The following is a 17,980-nucleotide window of genomic DNA, read 5'->3' as shown; positions in this document are numbered from 1 at the left end:
GAGGATCACGCGGTCCTCATCCTGGAAGGCGAGTAGCACCGACAGCACCCAAGCGTTTCGTCATCTGCTTCATACTCCTCTGCCAGGTCATGGGTTGGCCACCTCTCTGTTTACGCCACTCCGAATTGGGTATAGAAAATAGTACTCTTTTCGGTAAACGATGATTCGGCATGCGTAAAACATGTCGCAACCAACGCAGCTTCTGGTGCTGGGTACATTCTTCAATGGAAGTACCCGTTACACAACCGAAAACACGCTTTCTAACTGCCTCGTTACGGATTCGCTGACACCAACCCACACGAGCTATGGTTCTGAGACAACGATTGTCGAACACCTGAAGACGTCTCAGGTCCGCTGCTCGAATAGGCCAAGTCTCACAGCCATACAACAAAACAGCCCGTACTGTGGCTTGATACACACGTCCCTTCAGATTCAGGGATAAACCATTCCGACACCGTAGGTGTCTCAAGTTAGCAAACGCGGCCCGAGCCTTGCAGATTCGTGCATTCACCTAATCTGTCACACTACAATCAGAACTAATACAACTTCCAAGATACGTAAAACGCTCCACAACTTCCAGTACCTTTCCCTGGACGGAAGAGTTATCCTACAAAGGACATCCCAAGTACTTCCTGGGTTTTGTTCTAGGATGTATATCTAGCCCTTAGCAACGTGCGGCCTGCAAGGTAGAATTAAAACAGTATGGAAACAGTTGAACACCACCAGCGTGTATGTCGGATTCCAGAAGTAATCTCACCCGCCCAGTCTACTAGCGCTGGTTCTTCTCATGATTGTTTCCGTAGAATCTTGGTTTAGCCATCAGACAGACAACTAGGGGAGTCAACTGGTTCCCATCACCTGCCTTCGTCATTTCACTGTATTGGAAATTCTGCCACGGAACTGCAGTGAATAGGTCTAAAAAACCAACAGATCATCTGGAGGCATTCTATTGCAAAAGAAACGATATTACTCGTATCCGAAAACACTCACCGCTGATCATTTGAGGCGTTTAGGAAGTCTTCCATCCCCTACAATCGTCTGTTTCTAGTCGGTGAGTTTGATGTCGTCTACCCTGTAACAGTTTGCACCAGAGTCGTCTGATGCATTGCGAAACCCACCGAAGAGGCTCACTGGCGATGTTGGCCGAGGTCGACTTTTAATCCACTAGACATAACTGTGGCAGCTCAAGTGGGTATGGAAAGCATGCATCCTCGGTAAACCGTTCGACAGAGTACTTATCCGGTACGCGACAGGCGCTTTATCTATACTGTTTTCACTTGTGCCTTTCATTTCAAGTTTCACTGACTGTTTTACGGGGACCTTTGACTGGCTTCTGTAAATCACTCTTATGATCAATACAAACAGTCCGTTGTTGGACACACTGAAACTGCATGAGCATACATGGAACCGGCTGATCCCATTTAGAGTTGTCCAGAACAGACTTCCTCGGATTGGGCATTCGGTTCTCGATTCCCTGTCATTAGTAGAGCTTTGTATCTCATTTTGCACACCTATTCTTCACGCACACGTTAACTTCACTTGTTCCATTTGCAGAACGAAGACTCCAGTTCCAAAGGTCCAGTCAAAAGAAAGTCTTCAACCTTTAGCCAACTCTTTGGGCTGTCACGAGTTCGTACCCAAGCGAATACCAACAACAGCGGAAACGTTGAACCGACTGAACAAGTGGAAGATCGCAGTGGCGTGGTGAATGAAGAATGCGGTAGGGAGTACACAATTGAATTACGGAATGTGTCCAGCGTTGTGTTGGCACTTGACAAGGTGAATATTGCTCTTCCTTCCTTTTGGTTTTGCATTTAGACTTCAAAATGCATCCTGGCTACAAAAATTTAAACCGCACACGTCTGACACGTTACCGTTACCCAAACAGCGTACTCTTGGTACGAATGAATACTTATTTTAACAGGCGAACTGAGCACTGCGATTGGTTAGTCTAACAACTGTTACTTCTTTGGTTGTGTCGATCGACTAACCCACCTGTAGGAACTTTTTACGGACCGACGGATACTTTTGTAGTGTGAATAGTCACATATCAGTTTGCCGTGGTCCAAATTTCACCACGACCGACTGTATGCAACACTAATGAGTTCTAATAATAGACTAATTTTTGGAGCAATTAAAAACCACAAGCGCATGCACCTACTTCATCATTTCCACAACCTAGTAGCAGCAGTGTCCTATCCACTATTTCAGGATCGAATTCGCGTTGACATTCAAAACACTCCATCTGGCCTCTATGACCATCTTAGACAATCTGTTAGCCGTTTGAAATCTGACCAGTTTCGACACAGTAACTCGAACGTCAATTCTGGCACAACAACCAGTTTCTACTGCTCCACCGTGATGCTCCAGCCCGAAATCGTTCAGGCAAGTCTGCATTCATCTTTGTCTTAAATAGATCTTGTTCAGTAGGATATTTTACTTACCATTTTCGTTTATGATTACTCGGCTTACTAGGGACTTCTGGCTCGAAAGGAAACTACACTATTTCTATGGAAATAAGTTGCATTTGTTCCAAGTTCGACTATTGATTTTGATCGCACGGAAACAACCTTGCGGAACTTCAGCAAACGGGCATCTATGATGAAGATCACCTAGCTGCCATGTCACCAGAAGGAAGCACGAGGGCTAGGATATTGCCAGGTTGCCCAAGCGTAGACAGGGGAAGTCAAGAAGCAGAGGTCAAGTTCGAACCACGGACCCTCTGGTCAGTAAATCCACGCTCTAACCACTGGACCATCTTGCCGCCTCGCTGTAAAAAATTACTTTTGAAGGAATTTTTTCAGAAAGGTTTGGTAAATAATCGGTAATTTTTATTTGGGCAACGTTTCGCTTTTGACACGAAAACTTCATCAGGCCATGTGAGCAGGTCACCAAATTAGTCAGTTTATAAGACAGACGGGGAACCAATCAGTAAGCCCTCTTCAGATTACCACAATAAATCAGTGTTGCGTGTCAATTAAAGGTTTGTGTGGTTGCCAAAATCCTCCGTCGATGGGTTGGGGGATTTCCGATCGGGTTTAGATCTTCAATCTTCCACTTCAAGATGCTTCATTGATGATTCGTTTCGGATGACACTGATAGATTTCGTTGGTTTTCGTGGGCCTGTGAGTGTTGCGACAACTGTGTTGGAGGAGGGAAAATGCGTGAGGTTAAGTGCAATTCAGATATGACTCATTCTGATAACTGCACACCAACACGAGTCATATCGGCCGATCCAAAACCATTCTCCACACGCTTACCAGTTACACGCCCTCTATTTCGTTAACACTGGGATGCTTGGCGATTTCTACCGCCTCGGGTATCAGTCTCTGTGACAGGACCTCGCCTCAAAAACCTCAGCATTTTTGAAATCTATTTTGTGTCCTGGATCCAGTTCATGTTCCGCCATTACCAAGTTTTTCAATGGCGCCTGATATTCATCCGCGTTTCTCGGCGGCCTGTTTAATTTCCTCCTATGCTGTCCGATTCGGATGTGAAGTTTTCTGACCGCCTATCCTATGTAGATCTTAGTGTAGTCGTTACATCTAGTTTTGTATACATAGTCCCTGGTTCTGTTTACCGGGAGGCGATCTTTCGATTGTACCAGTCCAGAGCGCAGAGTGTTCCCTCTCTGGAAAGCTATTCTTATGCTATCCGTGTTTCGAATCCTTGGGATCTCCTCCGATGTCCCTGGTTTCTATGGAATAACAGCGGTCCCGATCTATTCCCTGTTGGGTTTCGCCACCGGTACCAGCACTCTTCGCAATTGACGCCTAATCAAGCTGGCTGGATATCCACTATCCCGAAGTTTGTTCTTTACTTCAATTTTGGCCGCTGTCCGATCTGCTTCTGTACACAAGGCTTTTACATGCCTAAACATTGATGAGTCAATACTGGCGAACACCGACTTCGGATAGGCGGACGAGTAATTCACAATTATCCCAATGTCGGTTGGCTTCCCGTACACTTTGGTCTTTAGTTTTCCCCCGACCTTATGTGTCATGCAGTATAAAAGAAGAAAAAGAAAGAAAAGTCAAAGGAATGTTGAAATAATGGCTGTTCTCGACCGGCGGTCTAGTCATTTAGTAGCCCAATAATCCGATTTTCACATACGTGAATCCGCACACATCTGCAGTAGACTTATCATTTTACATATCTCTCAACCGTCAGGTAAGGTTCTGCTCCTAGTAGTCCATTGTTTGCTTCTTGGCGACCTTTATACTTATCTGCTTGTCACTTTTATTATTCCTTGACATCCGCGCGTTGCTTCCGTGGTGATTCCAGCCAACTAATCATTTTTCTGTCTTGGATTTTTAGAATGAGTATTACTGGATTGACAATGATCACTTTGAAGCTTGTCCGATTACGGCACGAGTCCGACGAAATGCGATCAGTATTTACCAGTAAACTCTCCAGTTCTAACCTTCATTCTCCGGTAACCGAGCGTCCGCTTTCTGCACGAAAATTTCTTCGAGAGCGCCTTCGTGTGGGGAATTGTAATTTTTACTTCACTTTATATCATATTTAGACTGTACAGTGCGACACAGATAAACATGGGGCAGTTTTTGACTACATTTTTCTTTCTGTCCGATTGCATGGAGTTTGCGTAGCTGGTTTTTTGGTGCTGCAGGAACCCACATAGGGAAATCCAGTGCAGTCTTTAAAATGATGTGCAACTGACAGTACAAAGTAGTGACTGTTTGAACACATTACACCTTAACGTACACTTCACGTATTTTAAGGAGAGTTCTCACAACACTTGGCAGGCCTCCACTTTTGAGAAACGTGGGCGGCCATCACGTGTAATTCATTTGAAAGCCGTACAGTGGCGCTAGGTCAGTTTCATTCACAGGGGACGGTGAAATGAGAATCTTGATATTCCTCGATCTGTCACCTTGTCGTGGTGGTCGGGCTTCTTTGCTGCAATAACCCTGCGGGCTCAGTTAGAAACTCAGTTCCTAAAAATTCAACCATGCCAGGAAGACCAACAGGAAGCAGCCCGACGAAGAACAACGAGACCTTGCACTGCGAGTAATCGTATTACGAGACAGTTTGGAGATTAAGTCGTACTGTCCTCTGCGATAGGAGTGTGAAGCCAGTGAGCCGTTTTCCCCAGGCGACCAGGGTGTCCATATTTATGGAACAGCGATGCTGCCTTCCCCTGAGGAAGGACGGGCTGGAAAAGGTCAACTCCAAAAATCGCACACTCCGATCGCCCAACGGTTGACCGTGACCGCCGATGCATTATTCAATACGGTCGAAAACCAAAGAGTCCGGTGCTGCTTAAAAGGCACATGATGTGTGCAACTGCATCAGAATGAGGCGGTTATTCCTTACTCCCTGCATCCTCGGGTTAGGCCAACCCCCTGCAGCTGAGCATGTCATACTATTGAGTCAACGACTCCGGGAAGGGTCCCCCAAGAAAACCCTAACAACCGCTGTCTTGCGGGTCGGACACTCGAGTCACGGACTAGGTGCAGGGTCCCGGAACGAAACCCTACATCCTCCCACTGCCTTGTTGGTCAGACTTTTGAGTCAAGGCCTCAAGGTTGGGTGCCTCAACCATCGTCCAGAATGATAAACCAAAATATTCACCTACTAACCTCAAAATATCTGATCCCTATTACAGCCTTTAATGTCCGTACCCTATGGGGAACAGGCATCCCTTGCGGAAACTTTACTTTCCCTCTTTATCTGTGTTGCGTCTCCGAAACACGCATACAAGACCCCCCACCTCAAGCTGCTTAGGACGGGCTCAGATATTCCACATTCCACTTTTCAGGCATCCGGTGATCCTGATACAATGGCATGTAGTATCTTCGGTGTGGGAGTTGTACTCGGCCCTAAGGCTGAAAGCGCCTTACAGTCGTCTTTGCTCTGTTCGATTGTCTGGCTAACTTAAGATTAACGCAGGTCGGTGTAGTAAATGGTGTTCATTTGTCGTATCAGCATACGTCCTAACAGATGGCAGTTCTGAGATTGAGAAGGACGAGTTTGATCAAGATCTGTCAGGACTGCTTCGGTCAGCAAGAAGGACGGATATAGTAATCCTGGTTGGTGTTGTGAATGCCCTAGTTGGATGACCAAGTCCGGAAGAAGCACAGTTAGGTACTCGATTTGGAATGGATGCTGAGCGTACGGACAACGGAGAGCGGCTTCAGTCGTGTGCGGATCATCGTCTGTTCCTGGCCAGTGCGAAATTCCAACACGTACGCTCACGCCGAGTTACTTGGAGTACACCTACCACAATACAGTTCTGGACTCCATTGGACCATATGGTAATCAGTTACTTATAGAGAGCCTCATTTAAGGATTGTCGTTCCTTCTGGGGTACGCAACCTGACTCTGACAACGCCATCGTTCGGGCCCGCTTAGCACTTCGCTTTCCGCCTGCACCACGCGTACCAAAAGAGAGCAGCTCCGTTCATCAACTTCGACAATTTTCAGTAGCCGAAGAATATCGAGCTGATCTGGCTAGAAAGATACTAGAAAAGCACAGTCATGTGGACGATGAGGACTTTGGAGGATGAATGGAGGCAAATTAAGGAAGCAATGCTGTCAGCTTCCAGAACTGTTTATTCAGCCCATCTGACTCGAATCAAAGAATACTGGATATCTTCGAGCTCAGCAGATCTTATTGCTGCCAGAAAACCCATACCAGCAACTAGTGACCTGTGGTGCACGCAGATCCCTCAAACACCGGATAATCGGGAGCTTGAAGAATGACAGAGAACGTTGGTGGATTTCGAAGGCTCAGGAGATGGAGAAGGTTTTCACTGCAAGCTACAACCGCGCCCCTGTTTCAATTGATTAGATCTACGGGTCAATAGAAGGTAGATGTTGATGAGACAATATGCGAAAAAGACGGAACGTCAATTCTCTCCCACAAACCTCGTCTTGAGCGGTGGGTTGAGCACTTCCAAGAACAGTTCACATGGTCTTCAACACAACCGCTGGAAAAACCAAACGGGCCCGAATGGAACATTGAAACCAACCCACCATCAGCAACTGAAATCAAGCATGAAATTTCAATCCTGAAGCGCGACAAGGCACCTGACCTGGATGGTGTACACCGCGCTCTTTAAAGAAGGTGGCGAGGTCCTGGTGAAGAGTCTGACAACCATACTGCAGATGATTTGGAACGAATGGTGCCGAATGGAGCTCCTCGACCGTTATCCCAGTTTTCAAAACGGGCGCAAGAGCGTCATGTGACAACCATCGTGGTACCGGTCGCATCTAAGGTGCTCTCTGGCATCATTTTGCACAGGTTGATGGATTATCGGGAGAGACATTCGTGAGAATCAAGCTGGGTTTCGCCCTGGTCGAGGATGCATCGACCATATGTTTGCCTTAAGACAAATTCTTGAACAGTGCCACTCCTTCAGACGTCCCACGTTGGTCGTTTCTCTTGATTTAAAAGCTGCTTTTGATTCTATCGGTTGTCAGTGTCTGACGATCAAAGGTGTCTCTTCCAAATTTATATCCCTTATGAGGGCACTGTATGCGAACTCCTGTGGGCACGTACGAGTGCACGGTAAACTTTCGCCTGAGTTCACCATATCCATTAGTATAAGATAAGGCTGTCCTCTCCCATCTTTCCTCTTGAAATTTTTCATTGATGTGCCGCTTGAAATTTCTCTGCTTGCCTCTGAAACCTCGGGAGTCGAAATGCACCCGGGACGTTCGCTCACAGACATTGAGTATGAAGACGATATTGCTCTCCTTGTTTCATATCCTTCCCAAGTGCAAACGACTTCAGATAACTTAGATAACTATGCCGAATGGTTCGGTATGTGCTTCGAACCTGAAAAATGTAAAATACTGCCACAAAACGAGTTGGAATCAAACGGAAACTTCATATCTTCGGATGAGCTGATCACCGCGGTGGTTAATTTGTTTATCTGGGAAGTTATGCACAATCCGGTAGGCTGGCTAGAAATGAGATTATTTCTCGAATCGCAGAGACCAGGACAGCTTTTGCCAACCTCTGACGCTTATGGCACCGGCGTGACGTGAGTTTATCAAGGGCAGTCCACACTGCGATGGTGCGATCCATACTGCTTTATGGATCAGCACGTGGCATTTATGCGCAGAGGATATACGAAAGATGTCGGTGTTTGACTATCGGTGTCCCCGAAGCATTGGTCTGGTCTGGTGGGGACATCGGATCAGTTATGCTGAGGTACGCCAGATGGTCTTAGGAAGAAGGAACTCTCCCGTCATGGATGAATTACTCACACTTCATAGGTAAGGCTGGTTAGGACATGTAATCCGCATGTCAGAAGACCATCTGCCGCGCAGAGCTCTTTTTGCCCAGCCCTTTGCTAACCAGAAGCGTCCGAGAGGTGGACTATCAACGGAGTACGGAAATATTAACCACTAAACTGAGTCGGGTCGACAATCGATGCCTGGTTGTGTAAGAACCCCAGGACTCAACTTATTAATGGCTATCGTCACTGGCAGAAAAGGCCCATTCACGCAGTCAGTGGTCCTCATGCATCAAGGCAATCGCCTTGACCGACAGAGTATGCGGACAATATTGCTCTCCCTGGTTCAGATATTTCCCCGAATGTAGACGAATTTAACTAACCTTTATAACTTCGCTGCATGGTTTGGCATGGGCTTCACACCTGCAAACCTAAAGTGCTGCTACAAGACTGGGTGGGATCTAACCCACTCCTCGTGTTTACAGGTGAGCCAATCGACTTAGTACATAAATTTGTTTACCTGGGTAGCTGCATAAGTTCCGGTGGATTGGCTGGGGATGAGATTATTTCTCGAATCGGAAAGGCCAGGACAGCTTTCGCCAACCTCCGACACCTGTGGCGACGACGCGGTGTGAGTTCGTCTGCGGTGGTGTCATCGATACTTCTTTATGGATCAGAGACGGACCCTAAACGCAGAGCACATAGGAAGATGTCAGTGGTTGATCATCGGCGTCTTCGAAGCATTTGTTGGGTCCAGTGGGAACGTCGGATTAGTGATGCTGAGGTCCGCCAGATGTTAGGAGGAAGAAATTCTCCTGCGATAGATGAATTACTCACGTCTCATAGGCTGCGTTGGTTAGGACGTCCCAGATTACCGTCTGCCTCTCAGAGCTGATTTACCAGTCCTGGACTGAGTGGAAGCGATCGAGAGGTGGACAGTGTATGACCTGGCAACGAAGTGCAAAAACACTAACCAGTAAACATAGTCGGGTGGGCAACTGCCGCCTCCCTTGATGGGGACCCCGGGACTCAAATCACCAGTGCTTAAGGACATTGGCGGAAATGACCCAATCGCGTAGTCAGTGACGCTATTGCATCAAAGCTATCGCTTTTAATGCGTAGCTATCCAATTTTCAAACAAACTGAACGTGCCTTCGCCTCCAAGGCTTGGTCGCACGTTCCACATTCCCGTTTTCCGGTGATCGAAACTGTAGCAGCTGGAACCGATGTGCCTATGGTACATGGTATAAAGCTGATAAATTGAAATCTTGGTCTGCGTTTCAGTTGAGTCGAACACGCTCGCTATAACTGGAGATTCTTCACTCGCTCGAAAACAACTTTCCAGGTAACTCTCCTAGGCGAATGCTTACAGTTTGTGGGAGTACTCCCACACAAATAAAGGGCGTGCACCTGCGTTGGCTATATTTTCTTCTATCCATTGGGAGATACAAGCATCGGGCCATAAACTGAATTTTTCTGCAACCCTAGGTAGCCAACAGCCCGCATGCAGAGAAAGCATTTGAGCTATTCGACGAATTTGGCGAAAGCAGTATTGTCGCCTTATTAGATGAGCAATGTGAATGCAATCTAGAGCCCGTCTCCAGTTGTTTTGCCAGATCCACTTGATGGCGCTTGCAATGGACTCGCTTTAGTCATTTAGAAAAGAACTGAGAAAACAAAACGATTTCAGTGCATGCTGTTGCTTAGTTGGTTGTGATTTTCATGACATCGCCACTTCTGCGGAACGATCCATCACGCCCGTGCTTTCGTCCTGTGGCTCACTGGAGAACACTGTAAGTTACCAGCACCTATTTGTGTTCAAAAGCTCATGTTATCTGGAACTAGACGCATTTCACCACCAAAGTTATCACCCACAAGGGTTGTACATACCATCTTTCCACTTTTCAAAGTAACTGCGGGTACCATCGACGGCGATGGCAATAAAAAGCGAGGTTCGGTTCAGTTTTTCGACTGCCCTATGGTGATCAGTGGAATGGCCATCAACAGTAATACGCCAGTGCAACGATAAATACTTCTTATAGCACTTTCAAACAATGCTACCTCGAATCATGTAAAGCATAGCTTTAGGTGTGGCCTTACATCCGTCATCAAATTAATAGACTTTTGAGAAGACAAATGGTACCTTCAAATGATTTTGGTAAAACGGTGTGGTGGGGTAATAATACGGAGAATTGCCCGTACGAGCATGCCAATCCGGATGCTCCGTAACTAACCGAAACAGCGCCGTATTTCGTCCCCATTGAGTTGGTGGGAAAATGCTCGAATAAGTTTGGCGGTGGCATGTAAAACGCCGAATTATGGTATCCTATCTTAGTACGCTTTTCTAACGTCAAATTTTTCACGTAGCACAGGACGGCGCTCAATCCATCTTGTGATATTAATGGTTTTGTTCACTCGCAGTAAGGCTCACCCCAAATAAGTTTCAGACAGTTGAACTGTCTGACAGAGTGAGCCAGAAGGTAAGCGTGACCAAAGCAGCGACCAAAGATCAGCTACCAGGGCCTCTGTATGCAGTGATTGTCTCTTGGTACGAATCCCGACCCTATGTGCCCTTGGCCGGGAACTAGCATGCCTAGAAATAGGAAATGAATAAACTCAGAGCCATTTTGGTTGGTATTTGCTCAATTCAGATGGAGAGAGATCGCTCGACAGAGGCACAAAATCTCAATTAAGTTCATTTGTCCCCTTATTGTGTAAGAAAGAGGAAGCAAAGGAACAATACAACGCAAGGATAAGAGAAGATTGCAACACAAACAAAAGGAGCGGTAGAAGTTTGATAAGCAGCAAAAAATGGTGAAGAATCGACGATGCGGAGAATGTCTTGATCAAGAAGTATGTATCCTTGTGGACCCGGTAAAGGCGTAACAGAATTGCGCAGTGACCCCACGATTAAGTTGCCAACAGCACTGCGAGGCACATAAAGTGTAGTTAACGTCTGTGACTAGGTTGGAAACACTAGGAAAGTGATGTGTTGAGAACAAAATGCAGAACGTCAAACTAATAGATAGTTGGAGCAGACATGGGAAATACTGTCCATAAAATGGAATATTGAGATCAATGCGTCAGAGTGAGGCGCGGAATGCCAGCTGAAACATTTGAGGACGAGGTCGTAGTTGTGATAAAAATGCAACTGCGATTGAGGTTTACAGAAAAGCCAAGGAAACCACCGGAACGATTGAGCAGAAAACTCGGGGAGCGTGGGACGAGAAAACCACATGGCCGGCGCTGATGGTCAGGCATTTTCGAGGGCGAACGACAATTCATCATTGAAACCCCCAGACCTGGAGTCGGTGGACAGAAAACACTGACATGATAAAAATGGAGCTGAAGCGGTAAACATAAATGAAAACCATCAACCAAACGAAATGAACTGTACAAATATGGTACCATACGCGCATGTGCATGTTTGGACATGAAAAGGAAGCACAGAAAGGGAGGGAAGCTTTTCAACAAAGGGTTTGTGAAGCGGTATACCCCACTGATGAAAGCGCGTGGTTGATGATGGTTCCAGCGATCGGATGTGTCATATTCCTGTGTAGTCGGTCCACCGGCCACTGGTCTGGAGTCGTTTGATTTTGGCTCGTATGCTGGTCGCTGTTCGACGGCCAGCAAGCACGGTGTTCGCAGTCCGTTGCCGAACTTCGTTGAGCACGGGGCAACTCCCCTTGGTGAAGTAGTCGCGGAAAAGCTGAGAGAAATGGTCAACGATAAGAAATCATGTTTTGGCGAAGGCACATCACTATTAAAGATTCGATCACTTCACGGGAAAATCAAATCTGTGAACTATCCCGGTCATGGGGCTGTCGTCGATAGCTTGCTATGTGGTTATCGCGAGTTTCAAATAACGGTCAGTTGCTTAATGATTAACTCATAGGTAGGATTGGTGCACGGCTCCCTTGTTTTAGATCTTGTGGGTCTGTAGACTTTCACATTTGACCAAAAGGCCCGTGACATTAATTCGGACATTTCCGAGCAGCTATCTCCGTGAGATAGTGACCAGCTTCTGAGACATCATTTAAATGTGAGACTTCTTTGATTTCCAATGATGATCAGCGACTACTAACATTAAACATTCTGACTGTTCACCTTGGTGACCTTTGAACAGTCGACGCTTATAGTCACTACTATGCTCACGTTGTACAAAACCACGGTTGTTATACGCATGTCGTTCAAAAGGGCAACATTTGTCTTCTTTTTGTCTTGATGAAACGGATCAAAGGGATCCAGTGTTTCAAATCATTCATCACTAGTCAGATGGTTGTTTAAATAAGTTGTCAGTTATTTGAAATAAAAAAGTGAATACTGGTCGACAGGCGCATGATCCCGCGGGAGACAGCCTGAAGGGACTAGTGGTTGATTTGTCTGCACCCACCCAATAAATGAGGAGGCGCTCTGCGGCCACCTTTGGTACCAGATTGCCCACGAGGATCGATACCTACTCACCAACAGTCGGATACATATAAATGAGTTTAAAAAACCGTTTAGCCGTAGCGCCCTTTTGGTACCTAGCTGCCATAAGACCCCGAAGGAAGCATGAGGACTGGGATACTGCGACGTTGCCCAAGCCCAGATGGGGGAAGTCGAGATACAGGGGCCGGGTTTGAACCGCGGACCTTCCGGTCAGTAAATTCGCACTCTAACCACCGGGCTATTTCGCCCCTATCTGAGTTTGTCGACAGATGGTTAAATCGAAAAGGTTCGAAGCTTTCCACTCATTTGCAGCCTTATTTAGTTTTAACGAAAGACTCAGCTGAGTCACATTTCCTTATTCTTTGTTCGCCAAATTGAACGCAGCTCTATTTCGACGTTTAGCACCGATCTGTGACACGTACCGAAACGAGGGCACCGATCGTTCCGTCCCAGCCAACTACCGACTTTGCCGTTGTATCAGGTAGCTGCGCTCAGTAAAATGTAACGCTCCATGTTGTTGAGTTTAAGGGACATCCCCAAACAATGGTAAGATTTGAGCTCATGTGTGCACCCTGATTGATTCTGCCGCTAAATTTGGTTGATGCATCGCTGATGCGCGGGTGTCACATGTCGCCTCCATCATGGCATTTTCAAAGCTCTATATCACAATATCACTAGATCAGCGAAAATTGACGGTGATGTGAGAAGATTTGGTAATGTTCACTACATATTTCATCCTGTCAGTGAAAAACCGAGAGATTGCTTCACCTATGTGTCTGAACGGTTCACATGCATTTGAAAAGCTCAGTTCCATGAGAACACGATGCTAACTCAGGCACTTTCACTTAGGTCAAACATCGTGAAAAAGAACATAGCTTAGGGATGATACATAGATGTTGTTGATGTGCAGAAGACCACCCCTTTTCCGGGGAGATATCTTAGAAAGAAGAGATCGGAAAGCAGCAAAACCCACTAACCTTCACAACTAATCGCGTCTCGAAGTCATCAAAAAGTCGTCCAACTGGAGCAGTACAACCATCCTGTGCATGCGCATCCATGGTAGTTGAACAGTTTTTCAGCAGTTCAAGGGAGTTGTGGTGGAAGGCCAGATGGGTACGGTGATTTCCTACACCAGTTGCATGGTTCTGACCGTTTGGTGTTCGGAATGACTGTCCGTTCATGTTCAGATGATGAGAATGGTAATTGGAAAGCGAAGCCAAAAGAGGTCCGTTGCCGGCGGCAGTCGATGAAGCGGCTCCTGTGGCGTTTGGATAACGTGGGCCAAGCATACCGATTGCGTTTGCCGATGAGGAAGCCACGTGGGGAGCAAGGTGTTTGGTATGATAATCATACGACTGCGACATATGATTTGACGAAGCACCACTCCGTACAGTAAGCTGCTCTGGAGGAGACAGCCGAGTGACATCACTAGCTGCCCGCTTTCCTAGAAATAATGGAACAAGGAAGGGAAAGTTCAGGCGGGCAAAACCATGAAGAAGGCAGCTGGCTTATTGCTATGTAATGTATCTCGCCAAAATGAGTAAGAGCTTTTATTTGGCACAGGTCCATCCACGGCAGTACATCACATGTCGCTATTCCCTGATGGCCCAAGTGGTTAGAGCGCGAATTTACTGACCAGAAGGTCCGTGGTTCGAACCCGACCTTTGCCTCTCGGATTCCCCTGTCTAGTCTTGGGCAACCTGGCAGTATCCCAGCCCTCGTGCTTCCTTCGGGTGACATGGCAGCTAAGCACCAAAAAGGTGTTACCGCTTAACGATTTTTCCCTATCAGCTGGCCATGACAAAAGCGAGATCTTAAGCAATGCCTGAAAAATTTGAGCAACAGTCTGCCAATATACTCTGCTACTGGTTCTCCCAATTCACTATCCCGCCAACCAGTAAACTCTCGTTCCGTCAGTAGTTTGCCCTACGTAGTGTGCTCGCTGGTCAAGCAACTCTAATGGGTGATTTCACAATGCTCGTTTGTCTATTCAGAGCTAGATAGACACCCAGATGCGTACCAATAAGTCTTGTTATCCCATGTGCAATCTCCTCACCAAATAAGCTCCAAACCCTACTTTGTTCAAGTCAAGAAAAAGTGCAGAAGCCTCCTGAGTAGGATATTACTCATAAGGTGCAATATCCGAATAAACAGAAAACACGTAAACCTAACGTAACGGTCACAATTGTAGGAATGGTGGCGAAACACGAATATGGGCTAAGACCAGCAGTATCCCTAGTGTAGTGGTAGAACTCAGAATGCATATGAATGCGTAGTATTTTCACGTGGTTTCTGCATATGATTCTCTACAGAGACCATTAACGTAGAGTCCACGACAGGGTAGAGTAGTCTTTCAATTGGTTACCGTACTTACCCTTTTCTAGGAGTTTCATCCCTTGGAGAGAGTCGTTGGAGAGGAACGCTTTTGTGGACTAATGAAACAGGCTGTCTGAATAGCTCTTCCGAGAGTCATCGAATGAAATAAGTAAACAAATGATATTGATCAGATAGTATAGGCCACAATATGCTTTGACACCTGGTGCATGTAAACTTAGTTTTAGAAAGCAGATGGGAAAGAATGACCAGTTTCCATTTCGAAAGTATGGTATACACCTAGTCAACGATCTAAAGGAAATGCATGTAAATAACCCGGTCGCAAAAACATGTCGTCGATATGTAATTGTGGCGAATTGTATTCAGTGTTTTTGTTCAAGCGTTCATTTTTTTTCTGCACTCCTCGTGAGAGGAGCTGTTTCTTCAACCCCAGAGGGATCGAAAATCAGTAACCCAGGGGTGATCTTGGACCAGGTTAAGGCCAAACCAGAGCGACGCCCGGGGATCGAATAACAAACTCACCTTCATGAGTTAGTTCCGACGGGCCCATCGGATCCTCTTCTGTAGGATAATAGGTTGGATTCGTAATGGGAACAATCTGGGTCAAGGAGGTTTGTACCCACAAGGGTAGGTCTGGTCGGATATTGTTGATCCATTGTTGGACGAACAACATTCGTTCCTGAAGTGGAGTGGAAACAGGATGAGTTGAAAAACGATCGTGGCTAGCTGGAGTTGGTAACAATGCAAACTCGATGAAATGAACGGAGAAAACCTATTCAGAAGGAAACTACTCACAAGGTTGCTGAAAACTCTTCGACAGCCCGTTTCGCCCTTCTTGGGGCTCATCAGGTAGGCGCAGTCCCCGAGTTTCCATCATCCTTATGTCCTAATTGAACCCAAATTGGACTGTTTTCGAGAAATGCACTCATTTGCAAATCAATTTGGTTTTCACGAGAGACCCAAATGAACATCTCGTTTATGATATTCTCCATCATCTTCATGAAAGTATACTGCGATATCTCGAATATCGTGCCAACTGAAACATGAAGCGGCCTGTGTGCAGCACATTCGGTTGTAGAATATCATAAACGAGATGTTCATTTGGGTCTCTCGTGAAAACCAAATTGATTTGCAAATGAGTGTATTTCCCGAAAACCTATTCCGATTTAATGAGGTGAAGGAAATCGCTAATCTTCAAACGAACTGTGAGGTTGTTTCTTCCGACTGCTTTTCCTTAAAAAGTACACTGGCTTTAGTCCCTGATTCTAAAAGTATTAAACAAGTAGCACCCGAATGATCAGTAATCAATCAAGTGATTGTTATTGATTGGCGTTGCCGTGTGAACTGCACACTAACAGTTGCGCGGTTTAATCACGAGTGGCAAGTACGGAGCTGCAGAGGCTGAAGTTTGAGCCGGCCCATTGCACTGTATATCCTATCCACATATCCACAAACTAAGTTCAACTGACCAAAAACGTGGCTTTCGAAGCCACAATGAACAACTTTTCATCGAAGACCTGTTAACCACCAGTAAACTGGCTGAGATATATTCCGCAGTCCCACGTTTTTCATCACAATTCCAGCTCCGAACCACTTCAACTTCATTTTCATTAATAATGATTTCCATGGCAAGAGAGCTCATTGTTGCTGTTGAGCACAGAGAAAAAGACCACTCGAGTGGAGTCCATGAGTTTTATTTCCTAGTATGGAACAGTGGGGACACTCACATGAAGGTAAGGCAACTACCGCGGTCTGAAAACGGACAGGATGTGCGTGTACAATCACACTGCTCGAAGTGCATTTCACCAATGCAGCTGGATATTACTCAGACATCGATCATGAGTTAGGGATAATTACCAGGCGGTTAGACTGAGCAGAACAAAACACGTGTTGGTGAAATACACTCATTTGCAAACAAATTTCATTTGGAACGCAGCTAAATCTCTCGCTTGTGCTGTTTCCAGGCAACCGAATGTCTGCACCAGGTCGCTTCATGTTTCAGTTGGTACGATCTTCGGGATATCGCGATACATATATATTCGTAATGATTAGAGCTCTTTGGAGTTGCTAATCACTTCCCTTTCAGAGTACATGCAGTTGGAAAGCGCCGCTACCTCTTTGCAAAGGCACTTCGAACATCAAAGTTTCGCAGTAATACTTCTCAAAAATAATGACCCGATAACTTTTTACAATAGTTCGAGGAACTAGTTTACGAAAAGCCCCGAACAGGCGTGCCTACGACGAAGTTCGATTAAATCAGTGGCTCAGCAAAGTAAAGTTCAGCCTCGTGTCGTTAAAGTCAGCAACTCAAACAGAAAAGTTCAACTAGGCGTCGAGACTGAATCGGACACTAGAGCGATCGATCAAAGCGCACGATGGACGCACCTTACTACGCTTGGAAAATTCACAGAAAACTTCATTGAAACGGTGAAGTGAGTTAAACAACGAGATATATGTTCAAACCCCCTTGAGAGCGTTCAACCCATTCCATGTGCATAACGATGGTGAGCGACTTATGGATTTGTGACGAACAATGTAATCACTCACGTGCAGACATAAATCTCAAATGGGGTATGGTTACATATGTACGCACTACTCCACTGTTTCTTGAAACCCTCAGCTCACTAACAATTTTCTCTGAGAAATACATGATGCTTTTCAATCCATTCGGATTTCCGGAATAGTGTTGATTGACATCGTTGTCGCCTGATGGTCAGTTTACAATACGTTTCTTCGTTCAGAAGTACAGCTATGTGATCGGTGATCCTTAACTGTTGCTGGAACGCGCGTATATAGAAATGCCACATCACATCGCTCATGTAAATACCGCAGGTTTACCGAACCAGTTCACACTTTCAGACGGATATTCGCGTTTTCCAACCAGTTAAACTCCAAGCAACGCTGCTGAGATTTTCGAAGGTATAAGTCAGTGAACACAAGGCCGTTGCGGAGGAATTAATGATTGAGTCTCTGAATAATCAAGCAGAGACATACATATACGTAATGCA

At 45.9% G+C, this 17,980-nt stretch overlaps 2 protein-coding genes across 2 annotated transcripts in view; one reads left to right on the top strand and one right to left on the bottom strand.

Moving 5' to 3' along the window:
* T265_10590 (hypothetical protein) overlaps positions 1-6,530 on the top strand; it is a gene marked incomplete at both ends in the record, with an annotated part of 17,120 nt that extends 10,590 nt beyond the window's left edge. Inside the window, 2 exons of the mRNA XM_009177007.1 lie at positions 1,555-1,779; positions 6,297-6,530. Coding sequence (XP_009175271.1) covers positions 1,555-1,779; positions 6,297-6,530 — 459 coding nt within the window. The remainder of the gene's footprint in view (positions 1-1,554; positions 1,780-6,296) is intronic.
* A 4,317-nt stretch (positions 6,531-10,847) lies between these two features.
* The window catches only part of T265_10589 (hypothetical protein), a gene marked incomplete at both ends in the record, with an annotated part of 28,088 nt that continues 20,955 nt past the window's right edge, over positions 10,848-17,980 (bottom strand). Inside the window, 3 exons of the mRNA XM_009177005.1 lie at positions 10,848-11,916; positions 13,616-14,082; positions 15,495-15,651. Of these exons, the coding sequence (XP_009175269.1) occupies positions 11,752-11,916; positions 13,616-14,082; positions 15,495-15,651 (789 nt within the window). The remainder of the gene's footprint in view (positions 11,917-13,615; positions 14,083-15,494; positions 15,652-17,980) is intronic.

Source organism: Opisthorchis viverrini (genome assembly GCF_000715545.1).
Source record: "Opisthorchis viverrini unplaced genomic scaffold opera_v5_383, whole genome shotgun sequence".
Classification (NCBI taxonomy): Eukaryota; Metazoa; Platyhelminthes; class Trematoda; order Opisthorchiida; family Opisthorchiidae; genus Opisthorchis; species Opisthorchis viverrini.
The sequence above is the reverse complement of the archived record's forward strand: the minus strand, read 5'-3'. Positions and strand labels throughout refer to the sequence as shown.